The sequence below is a fragment of the Embiotoca jacksoni genome, unplaced genomic scaffold (genome assembly GCF_022577435.1).
Source record: "Embiotoca jacksoni isolate LCO1_2020_lvr unplaced genomic scaffold, fEmbJac1.0.p SCAF_13, whole genome shotgun sequence".
Classification (NCBI taxonomy): Eukaryota; Metazoa; Chordata; class Actinopteri; family Embiotocidae; genus Embiotoca; species Embiotoca jacksoni.
This window is the reverse complement of record NW_027185263.1, coordinates 13,672,453-13,698,244: the sequence shown is the minus strand read 5'-3', so window position 1 is coordinate 13,698,244 and position 25,792 is coordinate 13,672,453. Positions and strand designations below refer to the sequence as shown.

General features: G+C 39.2%; 1 protein-coding gene across 3 annotated transcripts; it reads right to left on the bottom strand.

Annotated features, from left to right (window-relative positions):
* Positions 1-782: 782 nt before the first annotated feature.
* On the bottom strand, positions 783-23,739 carry npas2 (neuronal PAS domain protein 2). 3 transcript variants are annotated; one of them, XM_069146758.1, is made up of 22 exons: positions 23,335-23,739; positions 16,819-17,017; positions 14,197-14,253; positions 13,223-13,377; positions 13,035-13,126; positions 12,536-12,625; positions 11,700-11,820; positions 10,463-10,576; positions 10,210-10,328; positions 9,083-9,165; positions 8,875-8,981; positions 8,593-8,740; positions 8,397-8,481; positions 8,163-8,289; positions 6,399-6,496; positions 6,180-6,266; positions 5,556-5,750; positions 4,846-5,049; positions 4,242-4,423; positions 3,356-3,451; positions 3,008-3,218; positions 783-2,534 (listed from the first exon to the last, which is right to left on the bottom strand). In XM_069146758.1, exons 2-22 carry the CDS (start codon positions 16,872-16,874, stop codon positions 2,334-2,336), a joined length of 2,628 nt encoding a protein of 875 aa, XP_069002859.1. In that variant the 5' UTR covers positions 16,875-17,017; positions 23,335-23,739; the 3' UTR covers positions 783-2,333. The 3 variants fall into 3 exon arrangements, with proteins under 3 accessions (XP_069002859.1, XP_069002861.1, XP_069002862.1); XM_069146760.1 differs by having other exon boundaries at positions 3,356-3,448; XM_069146761.1 differs by having other exon boundaries at positions 6,399-6,493.
* Positions 23,740-25,792: the final 2,053 nt, after the last annotated feature.

The window sequence follows — 25,792 nt, the reverse complement described above, 5'->3', positions numbered from 1 at the left end:
AAACACAGAGTCATGATGCCGTTTCTATTGCTGTTGTTCACCATCTGTCTGATTGTCATTAACAAAAGAGAGATGCACACATGTTTCTTTAGTTTGTTTTCTTCCTGCACATTGTTCATCTGCTAATCTGGCTTCACAAACACACTCCAATCCTCTTTCTGTTACAACTGTCATTGCACGATTAACACAGTGCTGCAATCTGACAACGCTGTCTGCAAAGAACACACCACGCTGCATCACAATGAATATGTTTGTGTCTGACTGTTTGAGAGGAGTGCAGCTGCTGGAGCTGATTAGTAGTTGCACACATCGCAGCAAGATTTCCTTCACCAAACAAACATACGATAGTGTCTCCCAAAAAAATATAGTGAACATCAAAGATTGGCATATGAAAAGTTAAAATTAGCACAGCGTGACCTTGACATAGTGGCAGGACTGACTTCAATAGGAAGGAACAATCAAATATAATGTTGTCCTCATCACTGCAGCTGTATAATACTTAATGCAGTGGAGACAACCATGTTTCCAAGGTAAATTAAATATCTGCTTGCATGATTTTTGTTTTTGATGATATCCATAATAGAGCTCACTTGGTCATGGTTGGAGTCTATCTTTATCTGCTAAAATGTTCAAATAATCACAATAAATAATTCCTTGAATAACAATAGGGCTTTTGCACCTTTGGTGCTCGGGCCCTAAAAAAACACTGAGCAGACTAGAATAGAAACTGTTATTTTGTTCAGGTTACAGGCTCCCAAATATATTGTCACATTTCCAAGATATTAAAATCATCATGGCCTTTTATTTTTACCATTGTGTTAAACTACAATTAGCCACATCCAAGATCAGTGGTGTCATATTGAGAACAGTTTGTATTAAAACATGATGGGGAAAGACATAAGGACCAGTGTTGACCTTCCAATGTCTAAATGAACACACACACAAAATCAATTATAACTTTAGTGTATAAAACTTGTTCCTTAATCCCATATTGTTTTGAATATATATATATGTAATAAATAAACATCAAATTATTTAATTAGGGTTTAAGTAAATAGATCAATGATGGATTACTATCATTAGAGAAAGTGTTTAAAAAGTCGGGACTTACTGGACATGTAAAGGTTGCAAAAACCATCCATTTGTAATATATCCAATACAAATCTAGATGTCTTTTTGTTTAAGTCTTGATGCGGAAAAACTTAGGACCTTATGAAAATAGAACTTTGTATCCCAAATGGACCTGAGCTGGATTTTTAAAGCCATAATCAGACGAAACCATCAAACCGCACCATGGACGCGCCATGGTTAAAGGCACAATTTTTTTACTCCCCCCGCCTCTCTGGTAGCTGTTTATCTCTCGAGAACTCATCGTGCAGCACGATGCAGCATCAGAAGCACCTGAAATTACAACTTCAGAGTTTCGTTGTTGTCCTCTGTGAGAAGTGGTGGGACAGTAGCAGCAACCCTTCTTCAGTCCCAGATTGAGGCTTTAAAAATCTAGATAGACCTTTTCTAATATTTGGAGAAAATCCCCTCCCCCAGCTTTAAATTCTTACCACACCTGATTTTTGATATGATGGTCATCTCACTGCATGTTTCACAACGAAACGCCTCTCTAGTGACTCGACAACCAACACACTTGCAAATACATGTTGTTTTCTGGACAAAATAGGAGCCATCTGATCTCTGCCAGCTGAAATATCAAGTTCTCATGTCCTCAAATCCCTTTTAAGAGATGAACCATTTTCATCGGAGATACAAATCTTACCAGGGGTCATGATGTTTTATCACTGGGGAGGGGTGTTAAGTTGTAGATTTGAAAAGCAATCTCACTAATGAGCTGTTATTAGGGGACAAAATAGAACATTGACTCATGGGCAAAAATAAATATTCTACTTTTAGGTAGGAGGTGGTTCCAAAGTGCAAACAGACACTTAGAAGGAAACTGTCAAACGAAAACTTCCACATGTAAACATGTAAAATTGTCTCCTTAAGAGCTTTGATAATCCACTCGTTCCAGCAGTCTCACTGATGGCCACAGTGGGATGACGGCCCAGCAGCTCTTCTGATCCTGCACCTGACATCAGGTCAGTGCCGTCTCCGCTCGTGGTTTCACTCCGGTGACGTCCGGGCCGGCTCCTTCTGACCCGGCAGCTTCACGTCAAAAGTAAATTCACTATAAGCATTTTTTTTCCCCCCCACTTCCAAGCATTCCCGCTGCGGAACTTGTCGTCAAGTTTTTGGACTTTTCAAATGCCGCATCGCTGCTGCCTCCTACACGACTACGTCACAGACGCAGATCTCAGCACTCTCCGACAAAGTCCACAGCGCTACCGGGTCAACAAATTTCGGAAGTCTGAAACGCTGCCAGTCTGGTTTTGGGAATGTTGGTACTGCCGTTGTTGCTGCTGCTGCTGCTGCTGCTGTGATTGTGGCTGCTGCTGAATGTATCCCACAGTGTTCTGCTGTGGGACATTAGTGGTGTGTAAGAAAGCTGGAGTAGATCCACCGTGTACAAGTCCTTGAGTCATCTGTGGACACATAAGAGAATATGAATATACAGAGCTCATTTCATTAGAATTTAATTGTGAAATGTAACCTACTCCTGAACTGAGATGCATATAAAATAGTGTAAACAGTACACGAGGGCCATCTCCGAATATTAAGACAAACTGCAGGAAGTAAAGATGCTTGTAAACACATAAAAGCGTCAATATAAACTGTAGTTTTAAAATAAAACATGAATTTAGGTTCTCATTTTAAGGCTTTAAAACCTTTGGGAATTGCACAGTAGGTTGTTGTTGTGGTATAAAGTATTCAGATGTAGTGTAATACCTACAATGGTCATAAATTAATAAATAGAAAACTATGGATAACTACACTGTGCAGCATAATGTAACAATCCATCACAGATTACTGACATTTAAGTCAAAAAATATGTTTCTAGAAACACTGTTTTATACGTGCTGAATGATACTGCTGCATCACGACATGGCCGTCGTACCTGAAAGAACTGCTGCGGCTGCTGGAGCTGCAGTGAGGGATGCGAGGCCTGAGGCTGAGGTTGGTAGGTCGACTGGGACGGCGGCGTGATGAAGCTGTTGTGTGGGATCATTATCGGGGATGTGAATACCGGCGAGGGCACGAGGACGGCGTTGCAGTTGACCTGCTGCATTGAGAACGAGGGGGCGATGATCTGCTGCTCCAACGTGTATCTGTATGGAGGGCACGGAGACGAGCTCAGGCATCACGCCACGCAAACAGACAGGTGTGTGTGTGTGTGTGTGTGTGTGTGTGTGTGTGTGTGTGTGTGTGTGTGTGTGTGTGCGTGTGTGTGTGGGTGATTACTCACATGGTTTGCGAGAGGCCCATGTTGCACTGGGAAGGCTGCGAGGTGACGCTGCTGGTGGGAACCAGCGTCTGCATTGGTTGGTTGAGGAGCATTCTGCTACAAATGACACGTGTCAGTGGGAGAGTTCAGTCTGTGCAGTGGAAAAAACCTCGAAGCTTCATCAAACAGCAACTCCTTACAATCAATACACGTATCCCATTAAAACATTTTAGAAATTTGATATTAAACTTCCGAACCTCTACTTTTACATAAATGCTTAACTGCAATATTTTAAGGCTTTTTATACAACTGTATTTCATTTTATTATTTTGTTTATTTTGTGGTAAACTTTGGGTTATCGTCCTTAATCTGAACGTTAAATGGCTTTTTATAAGCTAAACTGTGGTAAAGCCTCATCTCTGTAAGTATGCTTATTGTTGTGTTTCCCATTTTCTTTGTTTTGTAATTGAATCAACTTGTTTTTTTTTTATTGATTTACCTTTTATTGATTTATTGTTAGTTTTATTTTCCTGTTGTATTTTATTCTAATATTTAATTTGTTTTGCCTATTGTGTTTTAAATGTATGTAAAGCAATTTGTAACCTGTTTTTGAAAAGCACTGTATAAAAAAACACATTATTATTATTGTAAACAAGGGTGACGCTCAAGGACCTCTTGAAAGGTTGAACGAATGAATAAATTATGTAAAGGAGCATGATGAGTGTACCTTAATATATTTTTTGTCCAACTGTTTAATACATGCAAAATTTATTTCGACCAGTTGAACCAGTTTTTCCTGCTAATACACTGCTCTGCTATTCTTAACCCTGTCTGTATATGTGGTCTGCCATGCTGCCATTGTCGATTGTGGTTCTGACTACCGTGCATCTTTTTTCGGGGCTCTCACCGTAGTCCGTCTGGGCTGAACTGGTTGTCTGTGTGTCTTTGGTTTACTTCCTGCTGAGGCCTCGTGTTGGTCTGGGAGAACATCATGGGGTTGCTGTAGAAGGGCATCGTCAGACTCGTGTTCGTCTGGACGGGCAAACTCACCGACTGTGACTGCGCGCTCTGTGCGATCCTCTGCTGGACCTATGATGCAACACAAGGAACACAGGCTGATCAGAGACACTGTTCACCTTTTAATAACTTATAAAACAACATGATCCAACGGTCTACTTAACATCAAAACCAATTTGCCCGTGAAAATAGAGTATAATGAGGAGGAAGCAGAATAAAACCCTGTGGTTATTAAATCCTTTTCATCTCCTAAAACGTCAATAATCTTGACAATGAGGGTTTCAGGTTTCTGTGTCTTGTGGTTAAGAAACTGAAAACCAATCTATGTTTCAGTAATGTACTGACATTTATGGCTGAATCCAAACCTTCTCTTGTATTGCCAGTTGCTAATGACTGAAAGTAATTTCACCCTCTTGAAATTAGCGCACGGTTTTCCAAACAGCTGTGTTTGACTTTGTTGTTTCAGATTTGGGTTTTGCGCTCTTGCTCCGTACCTGCGTTGACGGTGAGCCGTTCTCTCTCAGGAGTGAGTGAGGGGATGAACTGTGAGCCCCGCACGACGGTGGTTTAGGGTGGGCTGAGAGCTGCCTGATGACCCCTGCCTGGCTCTGCTGGGCCGGCCTGCCTGGGCCCTGCTGCTGAGGCGGCTGCTGCTGCGCCTGGCCAAAGTCATTGTGGACAGGCTGCTGTAACAACATCTAACATACAAACATACAAATGAACTCACTAAAGAAACATATTCCTTTCACAAACAACGTTTGCTTCCAGAGTGATTGTTCTTGAATATTGCTGTGTTATTTTATAAATAAAAGATAAAATTTAGCAAAAAAAACATTATTTAAATGCTGGGTTGCTCATCATATAAAAATATTTGAGTTTTTCTGTTTCAAGGTCTGCATTGCCTCAGATTTACTCCTGAACACCCACAGTCTTTTTGCATGTTATGTGGGTCATCTAGGGGCAGAGCTGACCACTAGGTGGGGCTATTCCGTTACTGCCATGGATTAAGTAATATAAATTTAAAACCTGATGTTGACTTCTTTTAACAGCCTTTATGTAGATGTCAAGTATATTCTAAATATCTAAATGAAATTCAGTGTTTTCCCAGTACACTCTATGTCTTCTATCTTCCAATAAAAAGATCCAAGCGTTGTAGATAACACTACTTAATCCACATTCAATTGAAGAAAAGTGGGACTGCTACCTGTAGGTTAGCCAGATGAAGCTTCTCCTTAATGTCGTGCAGCTCCTGCTGCTGCGTCTTAATGTCAGCTTGCAGAATGCGCGTCCTCTCCTCCAGCTGCTCCTTCAGCTGGTTCATCACACCGAGCTGAGGCTGCGGCAGCTGATACATGGACGACGACGACGGCTGCTGCTGCTGCTGCTGTGTCTGCTGTTGCTGGAAAGAGAGCAGTGGGGAACAGGCGTAAGAAAAACCTCTTCAGTATTTCACTTATGTTTTTTTTTTCCCCAGAAGAACTCCCAAATGTGATTAAAATAAGTTAGCGTGAGTCATGGTGGTGACAGCACATCAATCTTGCAACTTTTCCTACAAAATAGATTTTAGCAAATTAATACATTATAGAGATGACTGATTTCCTCTGAAACATACACGTAATATGTGGAAAGCGCCAACCAAATTTTTTTTTTAGATAAAATCTTTCCCACTGTTTTTTTTTAACACAATCTTATAAGTGGGCTGAGAGGCACTGTACACAAAAAGCAGATCAAATAAACACATACAGTAGCAACAGTCATAACAGTAACATATTGTACACAAACAAGGGAGAGGAAGGTAACAGGCACGAGAGGAAGTCTAAACACTAACCATTGCGGAGTGCTTGCTGCTGGTAGGAGAAAGGGGGAGGCTCATTTGGGGAACAAGGTCAAAGGAATTTTGTCTTTGAGCCAAATTCTACAGGGGAAAAAGGGAATAAGTTTTACAAAACAGCCCAAGGTTCAACATGATATTGTGTCATCTTTGTTTCCTACTGGCCATTTTATTTCCAAAGACACAGAGGCTGACGTAAGCGCTGTGTAAACTGACCTTTGAACCACTAGGTTGGAGTCTGGCAGACGTCTTCTCGGGCCCGATGGAAGCAGACTGCCACGATGGTGTGCAGGCCTCTGTGTAGGAGTTAGCTGCTGCAGAAGAGACAGATCACATCTAAACACAAGGTACACTGAGGATCTGTTCAGTTACTGTTTTTCTCTGTCGACTGAGAACTGCGGGAAGGGTTAGTACATCAAGGTCTCGATGCTCTGCTCATTTCTGTGTCAGCAAAAGCTTTGGAAGCATCAGCTGCATTTCCAGACCTTCAGTCATTTGTTAGAAATGAATAAAGATCACTCCTGACCTGCCTTCAAAGTCCTAATGAGTCAATCAAGGCTTGATGAGTAAATGTTTTAATGAAGTTCTGAGGGTTTTACAAATAGATGGATGCCGAACATTTGCAGAGGCCATTATTGCGATATCTTTTAAAGCTCAAGGAAGAAAGATTGCCAGTACATTTGAGAAAAAGGCTCCTTTTGATCTCCGTTTGCGGCAGGCATTAAGACATTCTTTTCACCTAAAAAAAAAACCCAGTATCAATATTAATAAAGCACAGCAAGACATATCTTCTTTATAAGTTATTTTTCCTTGTCAAAGCTTGCTGCCTATATTACCCACAATGTACCTCGGACAATTTGGTCAGAGATTCATGTATGACATGCTAATTTTACCTCAAAGCTGAGCTCAGTAGCTGGAATGGAGCAGTGGTCTACTTATTTTTTTATTTTTTTAAACTCAGAACCAGCTTCTGCTGACTCAGGTGATATCACTTCATCACAGTTCCTACTGGAGCCACAAAGCCCCTTTATACAACTCTTTTTCATATAGCTGCATCACTCCCCAGGACCTGCAAACAGACTTAGCTCTGTTCCCTTTAAATGTGACTAACTTAAATAAAAATAGGTGCAGTTCTCCCTCTTTAAAAGGGAGATACTTGTGATATTTATTTTCCGAAATAGAGTAACTATAGCCTTTCGAAGAGAAAGGCGAAACAACTTATGAAATGCATTTCTTTCTTTTTTTTTGGTTGTATAACAATAAGGCTGATTCACAAGCACTTGATTGCCACCTCATTCTGCCACTGACTTAAACCCACAAACTGTTATGCATTCACTGGATGTTTTTTACTGCAACCAACATAAAATGACAACGCAATTGACAGAAGCAGTTTTATGAATGCCTTAAAAATAATGAGTGTGGGCTGTTTACTTTTTATAAACAGGAACTGTAATGAACCTGCCACTGCTGCTGCTGTGTGTTCTTCATATTCATATATATGCAGACAGAGTCTGATCACTATTAGATAGATGGTGGGTGGAACAGCAGCAAGGCAGAGAGAATGGGGGCTCAAACAAACAGGGTGTGCTAAAGTAAGCCTTGGAGAGCTTTCGTCAGAGATACGTCGTCACCCACATATTTTAAGGTGGGCGTCGTCATAACACCTGGTCTGCTTAGTTGCTGGAGTTTTCACCACAGATCAAAAAGTCTGCTCAGATTACATAAAAACAACAATTGTAGGATTTTCACAAAAACTGAAAAAAATTGAGGATGATCGACTACTTCCATTTTTATTAAGAAATTTGTTAAATACAGTAAATGAGCATTATCATCGGAGTTGCATTGTTTGTTGCCATATCAGCAACTTTTTGAAGCTAAATTTAAATAACAGGTGCTCCAGTCATACAGGAGCAGGATTTCTGTACATAATGACCTGCTGTTGAGTGAGTTAGCACTTTAGGGGAGCAGACGATGACTCACATGCAGAGTCCGACAGCGCTGTGTGGGAGGACTTCCGGGAGCTATGGGAGGACACCGAACGTGCACCGCTGTTTCTGTCCCGCGGCGCGTCCAGCGTGGAGCAGATGTCCAAGTACAACTCCTGAGCCTGGAACATGGAGTAATGTTCACCACAGTAGGTCAGATCTGAAGCTGACCTGAAGACTGACGTTGTAGACTTCACATAATTGCCGTAATAGGGCTCTCAACTCTTACCTTCACAGAGGAGGGTGCTATCTCAGGTGGAGACAGCTCTTCAAGGCCAAACTCTCTCCTCCTTTCAGCACGCACTTCAGCATAACTGAATAACAACAGGCACAAAGAGGTATGTGAGGTATGTGGCAAGAGGTATATGTCAGCACAGTGGCAAAGTCTCCACATCATTGCATGGACAGACAATAGAAAACCTTACCTGACAACAGTGTGAGTGCAAACAATGAACTCAGGTTTGGAGTTCCACTGGTGGTAAGTAATGTAGTAGTGAGTCTGCAACCAAATCCACTGCTGACCTTTGGTCAGGAAGCGATAATAGCAGGATTTACCCTTTCCAAACTGCATTACTAAGGAGAGGGAAAAAATGAGTACATCAGTGCTGCGTTCAGGTATCACTGAAATGTTTTGTGCCGTGGCAAAGTTTACACATTAATCAGAGTTGGATTCTTGGACCTGGTGATGGTGATGATGAGTTACTTACATTGCTTGTGACACTGGGCTATGAGCTCCAAGTCATCCACATGATAGTAATCATAGCCAGAAGTTCCAAGAACCTCAAAGGGTAAATAGCCTATGATTGGCGAAGCCCTGAAACATAAAAGATGATCAACATGTAAGAAATACTTTCATTTTCTGATTAAAAAAAAAAATCAACACTGATGATTCTCATGATCATAAAAATATTTTACCTGTGATCCAAAAACAAGAACTTCCATTCAAGGCTGTGTCTGGAAGTGAACTCATCACAAGGATCTTCCACATTACACAAATCCTAAACCAAAACAAAGTCACACCGTGAGAAAGTCTCCATGAAGATTTCACAGCAAGCAAAGTTTGGCTATATATTATTTTGCCTCAGCTAATGTTCTCAGATAATCAGTTGTATTCATACACAGTTAAACTCCTAATTTCCAGGTTGTTAAATTGCTTACATCATGAAAGACATCACAAAATGTACAGTGTGCGGCTCTAGCATCAAGCACTTAGCAATAGTTTCTGACAGTTTTATCATCTTGTGATCCTAATTATGTGTCACAGCTGAACAGTTTGTATTTTCTGAATACTTCCTGAGAGCTGCAACCTTAAACATATAAGTGTACTATAACAAAAGCATGCAACAGCTGAGATAACTCAGTGAAATGATAACTAAACTAGGATCTCTAAAGGATTCGTCTCGAGTCTGAGATTCCGAAGGGGAAAAAATATCACATGTCATTTGCTCCAGAAGTTATTGTTACAGTCTTTCCATCTGGTGAATCAGTGTAATCAGTGTCTTTTTCATTTTGGAGTACGTCTGTCCGATGGATCTGGTTCTTCTGAGTGAGAGAGAATTTAATGGCACTTGTCCACGGTGTACACAGTATTATTTGTACTCTTGGAAATGCTGGAAATGCTACAGAAGTTAATCCTGCCTCAGCATTTACTGAATATGTGCCAGTTTATCACTTTCCTCTTTGGAAATGGAAGCAGTAAGTATAACATCAATTGTGATCTGAGTTGATCTCAGAAAGGTTACAGGAGTACAAAAGTGACTTTAATTTACTCCTAGCAACTGAAAAATGTCCAGGTTTAAACTCATAGAGCAGTTTTGGGTTCATATGTATCCTCATGAAGTCATCAGCTGGAAGGTACATCATGTCAAACACTGGGCCTGTGTGCTACAACAAACTTCCAGACAGTGTGTGACACAATGGAGTGCCATTGTGCCTGCTTTCAGTGCCACATGTTTTATTCCTTTGGCGGTAATGGCACCAGACATAAAACACAAACTGAGAAACTACGACACAGATGTTGTTCAGATCCAAGCTGCTCTTACCTTTAGAAACTGTGGAGTGACTAATCGTACAGTAGCAATGAGGCAGACCTGCTCCTCCAGCGTTGACTGCAGACTTCTTGGTAACGTCAGTTCAAGCCCGTTACAAGAAGATGTAGGCACTGTGTTGAGAGGGATGATGGACATTTAATTCCATGAAGTTTCATAAATTAATGCTAAATTTAGAGGATTCAGAGAACTTAATTTACATGAAATAAAACCATCATTAAACAAGAAAAACAGAAAAAATTCTTACCATTGTTATGAAACTTGAAATCTCCAACAAACTTGACATACTCATACACAGGTGGCTCCTTTGGGTCCATGTTACCTCTGGCTAGATGACAGCAAAATTCAATATGTGCCTCACCTAAAAACAGAAGATTCTCATGGTTAACAACCTACACAACACGGTATACATGCATTTTTGTAACACAGTCTCACACTTGATAATGAGGTCCCACTTTAGTTTTTTTATGACTCTGACAATACAGCATTTACAGATATGAACTTTCTCTTTTTAATGTCACACAGTATAATCCATGAGGGATCTCGTATTCTTTATACTTCACACTGTTACTGTAGATATTGTTCACTATGAAGCATTAAAACAGTCTGAGAAGGAAGAAAAGATTCACACCAACAAAAGTATTAAGACATACTGCTCATGTAATATTTTAATAGTCATTCGTGTATTTCTTAAATCCACTGGAAGAGTCAAAAGAGCGGATTTTAGGTTTGACAGCACATCAGGCGCACTTTACACTTCATATGATTTCCAATATGTACTCAATGAAATATTTGAATTGTCTGATTCTGATTATTTATTTACCAGAAAAGATCAAAATAAAATGTTTTTGGGAGGACAGGCCAAGTAGTTTGGGCAACGCTTAAAGTTATCTTTTGTTTAGCCTGTGGAGGAAAATAAAGAATAAAAATCCTGTTTTATCCAACTAGATTCTGCATATTTTTCAAAATAAGGCAGTGATGTTGTTAAAGAGCAAGGAATCCTTTGCCCAAGAGATAATGATCACTCCAGACATGACTTCGTGACAGTTTGCTATTTAGGCTTCTGAAAATAGACAGAGACACTAGTAACTCAATCTCTCTTCCCCAGAAAAGCCCAATAGTAACACAGGATTAAGGTCAGTGTCTTAAACCTACCATACTACATTGCTTTGGATTACCGTGCTAACATAACAGTGATTTAAAGTCTTAACTATGATACAAAGCTAGCACCTATTATTAGCTAAAAGTCTAACATAGAAACCCCTTAATCAGCAATCCAATAAACTACAGACCCCGATTCAGTGTCCTGTTCTATATATAATGAGTTTAGTCGGAACAATCTTCTGAGATGTCCTGAAACAACCGCGTGCAAAACTCGACAAGACTGATATCAAGAATCAGGTGAGTTGTTCCACTTCCATTGTGCTTCAACACGCTGACCCAGACACAATGTGTGCAGTGTGCAGGCTCAGCAGGATACTCACTGTCAAGGAAGTCAGCAGCAACGGGGTCAGTCATCAGCATGTGGGATGATAGCAGCTTATACACCTCCCCATGTTCCCGCTCCGGGAGGAAATTCAAGATATTTTGGTCCACCATATCTGACTGGTGCAAAAGGAAAGACGAATGATGGTCAGCCTTTTGATGAGAGCGTCATGTGCAACATCATCATTATACACTGGGGAATATCTCAGTTACTGAACTGTTCATTTTAATGAGTGGTCTTGGCCACTTTTTTTCATTTAATAGCACTTCTTACTTGGAAGCGATGGCTAGTTGTAATGTCAAACTTGTGTTCTGCTGAACACTTTTAAAATTAAGTCTCTTCATCAATCTGTAATAGAAATACTAATAGGAGCATCAAACAAGTGCTTTTTCAGTCGTTTACAACTGGAGAGACTCCAGAGGGTCACAGCAGTCAGTCATCAACCAAAACATACAGAAATTGATGTCACTTATTTTAATTCATTATAATAAATTGTTTTAAAAGCCATAAACTGAAATATCAATGCCATGATTGTAAGATTTGAATTTGTCATAATAATTCAATTAATAGATTGGATGTGAATTTATCAGTCCAGGTCAGATATTGGCCACAAATTAACATGTACTGTAACTGGTGTGTTTCTAATACGGAGACATTTAGACTTAAGTGGCAATACGATGTAAACAGAGAAATGTGTTTGGCTGTTTGGATGAGAATGAGCCTGAAGCTGAAGCTACCAAAAGAAAAAAAACATAAAAAGGACAACAACAAAACAATGCAGTGTTAGTGAGAGAGTGAAAGTAATATAAAGTTATTTAAGCTCTCTTGACTTACCGGTAAATGGCCAATAAGAGAAGACACACTGTCAGATACGTATATGATGTTTCCATCTGTAGTTAATGCAACCAGGAAACCATCCAGGGCCTGTAAGAAGAGGGAGAACATTTACAATTTGACAGTAAGGTTAGAAGGTGTGACAGTGTGCTGAAAAGTAGACTTCACATTGCCCCATATCTGTGGAGGTAAAATGTATTATAAGATTATATTTACGTGTTGTGGATGCGCTGTAATTTATTCTGTTTGTGCAACTTATCCAACTCAAACTTATGAGTGCTTCCTTCTCCAGCCATGTTTTCATAATAAATCGGAAAAATATGTCAACTTGAACAACAGTGAAAATGTAATTTAGATGAATGTATATGCCTCATCATATATCATTTTGCGCAGCTCTCAGTGGCCATTTAAGCGAGTGTGTTTCTTTGTTGTTTATTTACAATATTAGTCAATGTCAGATAAATCGCCTGCTCGACAGACACATCCTCCCGAGCTTTACCTCCAGCATTAGCTGAGTGAACTCCTCATTGCTGAGGAACGAAGGCTTCCAGTCCTGCCTCACATCACACGTTTCATTCTGTGCAGTAATGTCTGAAAAAGACGGCAGGTTGATTAAAAGATGAGGATTAAGTCGGCTGAATGACTCCAACTAAATGTTGAGATTAAGAACACATGCAGTACACAGACCTTTCTGTTTCTGCAAGAAGTCAATAGTCCTCTGCAATATGGTGGATTTATCCATCTTGCGCGGATGGCCTTGACCCTGCAGCATGGTGCATAGCTCCTTGATGAGCACATTGAATTGGTCTCTTCTTTTCTTTTCAGATTTGTTACGGGATGCCCTGCAGCAGTCAGCAGATGAAAACAATTACAAATCAGTGGACGTGCTCGAGCAAACTCCGCCAATGAAGCAACTTTAGTTTAACTTTTATTTATCCTGTTGTCACTGGAGATGGAAGAAGGACAGCTCAGAATAAACAATCGCAGCACAGCAGCACAGTCCTGAAAACTAGTCTGAATTTGTTCGAATCTGTAGGGAAACTATGTCATACAGACAAAGAATTAAACCAAATTTAACTCTAATTGCAGACTAATCTTATAGAAAATACAAATTCATGTTAACAAACAGTGGTGGATTTTCTACAAATGAATAAATCCTGTTCATCAGCTGACATTGATTTCTACAGCCGACGTCTGTATTTTTCCATCTTTCCATACTAATTTGCACGATCTATGTTTTCTTCTTTCACGGCTGACATCTAAAACATTAAGTTAGCAATCAGGTTTTTTAAAATACATGACCATAACTCTTCCCTAGTCAGAGATCAGATACTGTAAGTAGTAAGGAATTAATTCTCCTCTAAACAGTGTTAAACTAAAAAGAGAAAATCTAGCAGTGTGCAAAAATACAGAATATTAGAGAGACAAAAGAGAACAGCGATAACAGGTGACAAAAAAGTAATCATCACTTGAGAATGATTCTAAGGTTAAGTTGAAATTGGAGCTTCAAGTTTCATTTTTATTGATTAACCACGAGAAATGCATATTTTTCATCCTGATTACAATTAATCAGTTTAGGTAAATTGCAGCTAAATGAGTAAAAATGCACTGTTGATATAGTCCACACCGACAAACACAAACATATAGTCAGGACTGGGTACCTTTTTGCCCTGTCTTTCTCATCTTCATCCATTAAATCGTCCACGCAGCTGTTGGTGCTTAAAACAGAGGGAGACCAATTAAAATGTGAAGTTTCTTTGATCATTTTTAATCAAACATGGCTAACATTGACAATGACAACAGCATTTCCATTCCAGCACTGCTGCTGCCTTTACATTAGACATTTTACATAGTAGAAATTTTGACATTTCATAGTAGGTGTTGCTAATAAAGTCAACAATGGCTCTGCTCTGTTTAGGTGTCCCATTAAGACCTGACAGTGTGACAGTGAGCCAGCATGCTCAATGCCAGAAGCCTGAAACCAAAGCAAATAATTGAAATCTAGACCATGTTTATTCTATAATTTAACCCTGTGCTTTTCCTACTGTGACTTGTCAATGTGTACCCTGTAAAAAAAAAAAAAGGCATGTGAGCTTTAACTTGGATCCTGAGATCCAGGATATGTGAGGGGAAAGAGAGAAAGAGAGATTGCCGAAGGAAAACGTTGCACTTTCCACTCTCAATGCCATGATTCTGTTAGCATAACCTGGTGACCCAGTTGAAGCTGCTGATTTTCTCCAATATTTAACAGGTCACTGTGGCATGTAAACAACTCCATATTCATATTTTTGGTTTACACTGCGAGCACGCGCGTGCACACACACACTCACACACACACACACACACACACACACACACACACACACACACACACACACACACACACTGAAAAGCGGGCTCGCATGGTTTGATGTTTAATGGCGGAAAGTTTAACATGCAGAGTCACCGTTTCTGTCCCTCGTCAGTAAGCAGGGGGACGGCTTAGCCGGCAGCTGTTGTTATCTTTACTATTGGTAGATATTTACTACTTACGATCACAACAAGTTGAGTGGATATATATACTATAACTGGTTCATCAATGGCAACAGAGATAATCAGTCATAAAGCATTGCGTTATGTGTCAACAACCACACCCAAGTAAGACTTTAACCTGAGTATGGCAAGTGGCAAGTTGTCAGGGTCGTGTTCAGGGTTTGGTTTTCCAAAATGTAATTTATCTTGAAATGTACCTCTTTCTCTCACTGAGGGTGAGACTGTAGCAGTACTTTATTGAGCTAACTGTCAATAATGCATACAAAAAAGCTGAAATATACAGTAGCTTCCCCCAAACAAATCTTCAAATTTCACTTTTAAAGAAAGCAACATGAACACTAATGCACCGTTGCACTGGCAGGTATATGCACAGGTATATTAATGGCCGGCCGTATATTTTGCAACCCATTTCAGCATTTTTCATTTTTTTTTATCTGTTCGAGAGAACCACGTCGTCCGTGATGGATGAACTAGTGGACAATCTCCCCTCACGGTACCCTTCTCGTACCTGTTCGTTCTGCTATCTTGAGGCGTTTGGGGTCGCTGTTTTCAAACTATTTTGTCCACACACAAATTTTGTGTGGACTACAATTCAATTCAATTTTATTTATAGAGCGCCAAGTCACAACACAACAGGCTTCTCTGTGCACAAAACTTCTACCATCAGCCTGTATGTGAGCTGTTAAGGGGACATCTGTAAATTGTAGTAAGAGAAAACAACTTGGGTTTCACTCTCCCCCTTAAAACTGCATGAGTCTCTACATGCACATCGGCCACATGCTGCACCACTGACCACCACAAGTAAGTTCTCACCCTGTGGGAAACATGTTATGATAATGTGCTAATTTAGTAACAACGTAAGCATTCCCTTTACAATGGGCACACAACAGGGAGGGAATGTACTGCTTGCACAGTACATCATAGAGAATAATAAGCAACCACTGGAGAAAGTTTAACCCAGAAATAAGATGCACGCTTGTTCTCCAAAACTCCAGATTCTGTGTGAGTGTGACTTTTTATATGTGTTGGATCAGTATCAATACAGCCACACAGTCAATGATTTAAATGCTTCATTACCTTTCATGGATGTGAAACGGTCTTCACTGAGTGTACAGCCTGAATATAACTCGCAGTGTATGAGAAGTTGTTTGAATCCAAAATGTACTAAATGTCTTCTCATACTTTGGTATTAAAGTATATCCGGAGAATTATAACTGAATCATTGTCACACATACACTTGTCTCCATTCATCTCATTCCAGAGTTCATAGTCAATCCAGATTCTCATCCATTTATCACCTTGCCATAGTTTGACAGAAAAACTACAAAAAAAAAGCTTTTTTTTTTTTTTTTTAAAGACAATCTTTCTAAAATCTGCTTTTCACCACAGAAATAATAACTTCTCTGTGCAACACACTGAACCAATGTTCAGAGGCTTTGAGAAAAATAGTAACTGTGAACATATTTTCTCATAACTGATGAAAGAAAAAAATACTCCAACCATTGAAGAAAGGAAAGTGAAAAGCTGAGGTATTTTGAGGAAAAGTATAGGGGGCCTCCAATACATTTACATGCACTCATAGTACATGCCTGCAAAAGTTTTCTTGTATATTTTGTATGTACTTATTCAATGTCTTTTATATAAATAAATACAATATTGTAGAAATAATTTTGCACAATAGACCTCCACTGTAAAATGTGTGGATACAAAGCAGTTTATATAGAGCATAAATTAACTGATTTGATACTCACTCCCATTCCCTGCGTGTGGACGGACAGGGGCCCCCGAAGTCAGAAAGGTTGTCCATACTCACTCCCTCTCCCAACCAGGCCCTTTCTGAAGTCTTGTAAGTCCCATCCGCGCTGACCTCGTCTGAACACTCTTTTAGAAAAATCTACCACGAACCAGTCGCCCACCACCTCCTCAATTCCACCAAAGAAACGCCAAGGCCTGTGGAAACACAAAAAACAGAGCATTTTGTTGATTAAACTGCATTAAGTCATGTCAACATGGTATTTCCACAATGACTTGTGTTCAGGAAAATACACAAGCTCCTCCATTTATCTGTAAATACAATCAGCTATGAGGACTTAATGTGTTTTGCTAGAAAAGCATTAATAATGCAAAGCAAAGTGAATTGACCATCTTCACCTGGGTACAGTGCTTCATCACTAAAGAAGTGTTTTTGCACGGGAGGAGCTCCCCTGACCTAGAAAAATGTCTGAAGCGGGCAGCACTTTTGATAACCCAGCATAAAATAAGAGAGTGCGAAGAGAGCAGCCACCTTCCTCACATCCTTTGTATATGACCAACTTAAACAACATGGAGCAGACACCTCTATTATAAACCTAACTAAGAGCTCACAGAGTGGCCAAACACAATTAAACAAAAAAAGACTGCATTCAATTACAGATATCAATAACAAGTCTGAATAGGCCAATTTCAACGGTCTAAAATAATCATAATAGCAAAGAGCAATTATTTTATTCCACCATCACTTTCCAGTAGGAGAGCAACACACATGCTTTCCTTTACCCTTGATGGCTTTGTGGTTTGGAAATAATTCACATTATGTATCAATTATATTCAAGGTATAATTAGAGTTAATGGGCCATCTTAACTCAGGCAGTCATCAGTGTTTGTTTTATTCCAAGTGTACACTGAGCGGCTTCAGGCGAAACTACCAGTTATTGCGTCTTCCATCATTTTTAAACTAAAGGAGACTCTTTGGCAGGGGGAGAACACTTTAATGGAAATGCAAGAGAGAAGTGATGCAGCCCTGAATAATTAACGAATCGAACGATTAGAAGTCTTTGTCTTAGCAAAAAACTAATACGTATGAAAGTCAGCATCCTGCAGTTGCCATCAAATTACTGAGCTTTTTTTCAAATAGAAAAGCAACACATTTTTTAAATAAAATGAAGGTATTTCATTACAGAAATCATTTTATATTTTGGGTTTTAAAATTCTTTCTCTTCTCCCACAGCATATAAAAACATACGTTTGTATGTAGCTGGTCTATAAGACACCACTTCAGCCAAAATTACTTGAACCATTGACCACTAGAGCACCAACACTGTCATATAAAAATGTGATTACATGCATATCTTATCTCTGATTTTAGAAACTCATTTGACAGTTTATATCATCAGCACCGGAAAAAATTGGGTTTATTCAAAATCATTTTTAACTGTTTGGAAGGATCAATCTCATTCTATACACAAGTATCAACTTCATCACAAGATAAAAGTATAAACTCATGTCTAATATCAAACATTTGCATCATCAAAGTAATGATTTTAGAATTTCACACTTTGATTGAGACAAATTATAAAATTTACATATATCTGTTAATGGGACAAAAGTAACTGTTAGGCTAAAAAGCATTTCACTTGTGCGCTTATTTCAAACAAATTTATGCAGAAGTCCAAATATTACTTCAGATTCAGGCCCTGCTTTTTACTGTTTTGCTCCTTTTCTTTTTATTCCTGTAACAGTGGCAGCACTGCTTTCTGATTGGTTGTCTTTGTCTGTGTTTTATCACAAACGCTCCGTTCAGCTTCCTCTAACTGCTTCACAATTAAACCCTTCCAGTCCAAAAGAGTCTAAAATCCTGTTCAGGAGACAAAATCAAACATTTAGCCATAATTTATGTTTCATACTGCTTCAGTATTGTGCACTTCAAAGTCTGTACTGCTGAGAGCATCACATGGGTCAGGGATATATTAATAAAGTAAAGATATGAAAGGCACAAAGCATGGAGACGTTCCTGGGAAGCTTTTACTGTGAAGCTGTGTTGATTTTTGCAAAACACATTCACCACAAGGGGAAACAACATTATTCAACCATGTATTCAATAAATTAAATTTTAATATAGCTAATTAGCAATTTGTTAAATTGTAACTCATAAATCTAATGCAGCAGGATGGATACACTTTCAAACAAGTCTCCAATTTCAAGTCAGTAGATTTATATTTAGTTGACTAAACATATTCCTCTTTTTATATATTTTTGGTTGTCATATCAACAATAATTTATTAGAGCTCAACATTAAGTTTTACCTTTCCGTGGCCTCTATGATGCACATGCTGTCATACTGCCTTTGAGATTAATAGCTCAAATAAGGAAAGACCAATGGAACACAGATTTCCATCAACATCTTAATTAATGTAAACAAACCAGATTCTCCTCCTTTCCACTCCTGTCCACAAAAACACATGAGGAAGCAGTAAAAGCAGGCAAGAGAAACCAGACCGTTGGACCCTCATCAGTGTTGACCAATCCAGGATGGAAATTCTAAACTGCTACAGAAAATTTAAGTGATTATTTAATTGGGTCATTACAATTAAAAAATTTCCCAAATTGATCTTGAAATTCTGTTCATGTTCAGCAAGAAAAACATTTGCTACCACTGAGGGAGACAGTAATGCTTAATTAGAAACATAATTTCTGCATTCACAGTGTTTGAATTTACTGCCAAACAACTGTCTAGACCATTTAGACTTTCAGTGTGAGACTGAAGCCAAAAAAAATATGGCCCTGAGATGTTAATACAGTAATAAAATGCAAAACATCTGTTTAAGATGCACGTTGACAGAATAAAAAAAATGTCCCCTAAACAACACAAATGAATTAATACTAATTATTTGAGCTACCGCTTAAATGACATTTTGGAAAATTAACAAAATAAAATACACCATTTGAGGTGCATTAGGAAATTACTTTATGCAGCTATAACTTATGTGCTGCGTGAAATGACACCTCAGATCGGCCTGAATTCTCTTAACATATTGAGGTTAAACCACACCTTGCAAGGTTAACAGCTAAAAAACATCAGAGTCCAGTTACACTCGTGCCTTAGGGTATTTAAAGCCTTTAACTAGAAACCTGAACTCACGATACAAGTCTCTTCGCTGAAGTTCAAGTTTGTGGCCAACCGTGGATGTATAGTAAAGACGGCTGTAAAAAGGATTCAGACTGTAATAAAGACAATAAATTACTTTGTTATTGCACATAAAATCCCCAAAAGGAAACTCAATGCATGAATTGCTGGTTTCTTTGAGAGAGTGTAGGTTTTATTTTACAGTTTATTGGAGGAGAAACTGCCACACTGAACCACACACCCTACCCGACAGCTTGTTCTGGAATGCAATATGCTCCAATGGTGAATGTATTTTAAAGTCTATTCACTATATTTACAAACTTTTTTGTTATTATTAATCCCTTAATATTAAAACTTTGCATCTGGTGTTTTAGTCCTGAATATTCAGCACATTTTTAAAGTTACTTTAAAAGTAAATAAGTCTTATTTTTATTTCAAACATCAGTGTGTGGTCATTAAAAAAAAACTATGAATGGCTTTGAAGAGAAAAAACCGTGCTTTTTCACTTTAGATGTTTATTCTTACTGATGAAGATGTGCAGTAATCCTCTACTACAATAAATGACTTCTGAAAAACCCTCGCTTCCTCTGTACTTTTTTACCTTCAGCTGGATACTGGTGCTGTTTTTTTAGAGTTACAAAGACTATGTGCTGACGTCACACTCTATCAGGTGGTTGTTTATCATGTAAAAGCAGAATGTAAAATATCTAAGATGCTACTACACGGTCATGTTATCTTAGTTGTACCTCTCAAATTAACTAGGTTGTTCTTGATACCATCGGTAACTTTAATAATGGCTTGGAGATGTTGCCATTAGATAATTTCATGTCGCTGTCAAAGACAAAATACCAGTTTGACATCAATGATTGAGGTGTGGCCAACAAGCCTGTCAACGCCTATCTATAATGTGTTGAAGCTTTAAACATTTTCAGATACAAGTCATTTGGTATAGATTTATTTAACCCTTTTCCCATGTTGATGGTATGCACATGTAGATGTGCACGTCACGTGATGAACAATGTCGTCCGATTTTTTTTTTTTTACTTCATAATACTTGGAATTGTTTTAGCAGATGGTGTTGACATGTTAATTCATGGTTTTCTTCATCTTTAATGTGTAAGACCAAAGATATGAAAACATACTGTGGTGATTTGTATCAAACTGGACAAGAACTGTGTAATTTTCATGCCTGTAATTTATTCCACAATTCACAAATTAGAATCAAGACTTGTCCAATTACTGAGCATCTCAACAGACCCAGTTTATAAATATTTTAATAAGAATCTTAAAAATACTTTGGACTTTTGTTTCAGTTGAGAAATGGACATAGTTAGACTGTAGAAATATGTCAATTGGCAGATATTCTAACACAATATTTTCACTGATTCAGCTATTACATTAATGTCTGCTGGCGTATTAGACCTTTGTAGGCAGTGTTGTAAATCAAAAAGGAGGAATGTGAAAAAGCACTTTGATTTTAATGTATTCATAAACAGTTTCTCGTTATCATTTCCCAGCAAACTTATAATAAACCATCTAGTATTATTTGATATATAATGAAACCATATCACCGTCTCGCCTTTTATTTTTTTATTCCTCACAAAAATAACCAGTATAGGTGGATGACACCAGTGAAATTGCTTAAAACTCACTGAGAATACTAAACATTTCAAACCTATGAGCTGTGGGTCTGATTATGAAAGCCTAAAACACACAAAACTGCAGTAACTCATGAGCAAACCCAGTAAGAAAACTCCACTGCATTGAAAAAGAAACTCTAATGAGTGCAGGTTGTAAATAATGGCTCATTAATTGTTCATAAGTTATTTAGCAGTGCAATATTGAGCAGGAATGACACAGACGTAGAAAACATAAAAATAAATCAGGTGCCAAACATGAGTAAAGACCTATTCCCCGAGCTGAAAGCTCACAATGAAACAAATGTTTATCATCACCATAATAATGTTGTTGACTGTATTTTTGCAATTCATGATTAATTGAGAGCAAGACCACAAAAACAGACAAGACTACAGATAAGAGAATGAATCAGGTGACAGATTGCTAACGGCTGAAAGCAAACCACAAACTACTACTGTATTGCAGCCAAAGAGCTCTCGTTATTTTGTTCTGTGCTTGTGCTGAAAGACGACTTTAAGGCACCTGCTAATCCAGCTGCAGAGTCTGGCAGACTGACGCCTGCTATCTGCTTCTATAAAGGTTTACATTTGCCACCTCCACCTGCATCTAGTTTTGAGCCGACAGCTCAAGCTGTCAGGGAAACACGAACTGGGCCTGAACAAGCTTAGTATCAGTCAAACTGGAAATGTTTGTGTGAGCATGTCTGGTTGCTTCAGCTTAGACCGCACATAATCTAAAATTAACAGAATTACACGTGAACCCATTTGCATCATTACCTCATGATATTCATATTAGAATTTTGTTATTTGCTTCAATATTTAACATCTATGTGATTACTGGTCCTTTGGTTATATCAGTGTATTAGTCTACATATAAGCTACAGCATATGGCATACACACAAACAAAAATTCAGATTCAAAATACTTTTTATAATCCATTGAGGCCTTGGTACTATTTAAGAGTCTCAGTTTTCTGTTGTGATTTCTGCTGTGGGCAAAGCTCCCCTTAAGAGATAAAGTTGCACACCTACAAATAAAAAAGTGAGAAGGCTGCTGAGTGCATTCACTAACCCTTTACCTTACCGGTATGTACAGGGTAAATAAGTACTTGTGCCACACTTCAAGCCCAGGGTCAAACAGAGGAAATGTCTGGCTATTATAAACCAGTCAGCTGCACATGAGAAACCCAATCATGCCTTGAGAGAACAAGGAAACTGTGGCTTAGTGGGAGAAATGGGAACTCCAGTAGACTTAAAGCTGCCAGGTTGGGTAACATCAGCCTGACCTAAGCCTGCTGAGAAATTATTTAAGCATTTCTTTTCCTCTGAAATTTACCATTTTTCTATGTAGCGTCTAAGAGGACCCAATGACGACAATCCCTCTCGTGTTTTGCCATGAATGTCATCAGCAGTGGCACAACGGGGGGGGGGGGGAATAGGTTATTTCAACCTTGTAACCAGGGCACTTGATGACTGAGCTGAAAACATGCAAGCAGCGTTCAAGAGCGCAGGATACATGTAACGTTTCCTAATACAGACTTCGGTATTTGACCAAATTCATCGTCAGCCTTCACAGTTTGATCTCGTGGAAAATCATTAACTAGGTCTAATCAAGTCCACTTCAAAATTGAAAGAGGCCAGCGGTGAACTTTGATGAAACAAGCAGTGCGATCTGGTGGCAGCAGTATGACAACATCTTGCGCTCATCTGTCAAGAGTGACGCGAAACTGAAAGTTAAATCTCACGTACCTTGAAAAGGGTTATCCAGCAGAAATAAAGCGCCACACCAAACTTTAACCAAGCTCGTCATTTTCTTCAAAAATAATATATAATAAAAAAAAAATTAAAAAAAACTACAGCACAGCAGGTAACCAGCAGCTCCCGACTGACCAGGCGAGAGCGTTCAATTGCATAACAACGCCTGAGTTAATAACGCGCTGTTATTAATCGCCGGTGAGCTGTCTCCGGCCGTGACAGTCCTAATTTAACGACAACACACGACCGAAAACGTCCCTCATTCGTGCTCTGTGCTCGTCGCAGGCTGTGTCCGTGTATTTTCCAGGCACTGTACTCCACATCCTCCGCTGGCAGTGGCTTGTAAACAGGACCGAGTGGCTGGGAGCGGAGAAAGTAGGTCAGCTCGTAGCTCAATACTCGGCTAACGACGGCAGCAGCATAAGCAGTCGGCTGTGCAACACAAGCGAAAGAAACCTGCGCTGACTGGGGAGGAGGAGGAGGAGGAGGAAGGGGGGGATATACTGTAATCTTTAACACGTGCTTAATGCATAATAACACCCCCACTAAATGTCATTAGTTTACTTTTAAGGGAGAGCTGTCTCGATGTGCGATTTAGGTTTGCGATGCAGTTCACTCGGGCCGTGAAATTATGAATGGTAGTCTGAAGTAAAGCGTAATACCACCTGGCCATACCAGCATGACTAACCTTTAATCTATTAAACCCGGTCCACGTTTTTTCAGAGGGGAATACACTGGTGTAAAATCAGGACCTAAAATGACAGGTAGGGCTGGTGTCGTAAGGCAAATCACACGTAGAGGAGGTGGAGGGAAAATGGTGCCTCCTCCCCTGCCATCAAGAGGGAGCAGCCTGTCTGAACACAAAGTTTATAAATTATAAATCTGGAGGTAAAAGAGAGAAGGAAAAAAAAACTCGGCCATATTAAAAGATGACACTTCAACCCAAAAGCAAAACAAGAAGCCGAAGACAATTGTTTTCCCTTTAAGTACTTCCCCATGCACTTCCTATGTTTTTGTTTTTTGTTTTCTTTACAACTTCCCGGTTGCCTCCTGCCTCAGATGAAGTCTCAAATGTGGGTCAGCAGTCTGCATGACTAATTTCAAGAGCTCACAATGGACAGGCTCCAATTTCTTTTGCTGCTGTCAAATTATTACACAAATGACTGCAGATACAGGCATGTTGAGGGCTTTCAAAAGTGAGCGCTTAAGATGACCTGTTTGCTTTAAGACATTATGGGGAGATAAGACTGAGGTGAAACTTTAAACTCCAAAACAACCCTATCAGTGTTTGATTGTCATAATTATCAGGACATTTTTCAGTCAATAATTAATGTAATTTGTTGAGTCTCCACAGAGTCTATCAGAGCGTCAACAATTGTAGGTAAATCTTAAATTTAATAAATACAGCTTTTGTTTTGAGTGGCTAATTCCAGAATCTCACTGCTCCTTATTATAGACCTCATTTTACTGTGATAACTGACTTTCATTAATTAGAGGGTGGATATTATTGTTATTTTTATGACAAACCTGAATGGGATCTGTATTTTAAAGATTAAAGAGCAAAACCTTAATAGAAACTATTGTAATGATGAACAGTTAGTTGTTAAATATGCAACAGTTTCAGTTTAGTGTCCTTCTAAGCAAAACAAAAGGGTATTTTCAGGCCATTTTAAAGCTGTTTGATGTCTTCTTTTTGATCATCAACAACTGAGAAAAACACATTTTGAATAAACACGTTGAATACTAGGCCAATTTACCAGAAACAAAATTTCAATATAAAACTTCCTTTGTTTTGTGTCAGCTAGCTATTCTTCAAGTTTGTTTTTTAATTACTTTGGGCATTTTTCTCTTTTTTAGTAAACGCAGTGAAACAAGACCAAGAGTCTGCAGCCATGCCAGCATTTGTGTGTACTTAGATACAGCAGTATGAGCTCTGAGCTAAATGCTAACATGCTCACAATGACAACCCCACACCTATTGAATTCTTCCCTCTAGTATGTCCATCCATCCATTATCTATACCCGCTTTATCCTGAACAGGGTCACGGGGCGAGGGCAGGGTACACCCTGGACAGGTCGCCAGTCCATCACAGGGCCAACACATAGAGACAGATGAAAACAAAGACCCCGAAGGGCAATTTGTACAATCACCAATTAACCTGAGACGCATGTCTTTGGATGGTGGGAGGAAGCCGGAGTACCCGGAGAGAACCCGCACAGGCACAGGAGGAACATGCAGGCTCCCCACGGAGAGGCCCATGCCCGGATTTGAACCCTGAACCTTTTTGCTGTGAGGTGACCGTGCTAACCACTGCACCACTGTGCTGCCCCCATCTAGTATGTGTGTCACCAATTCAGTATCTGACCAAACATTAAATATGGTCCTAATTCTCTGGAGATTAAAGGTCAAAGGTCTCACAACTGTCCCTACGTCTCATTCTCGTGAACGTGAT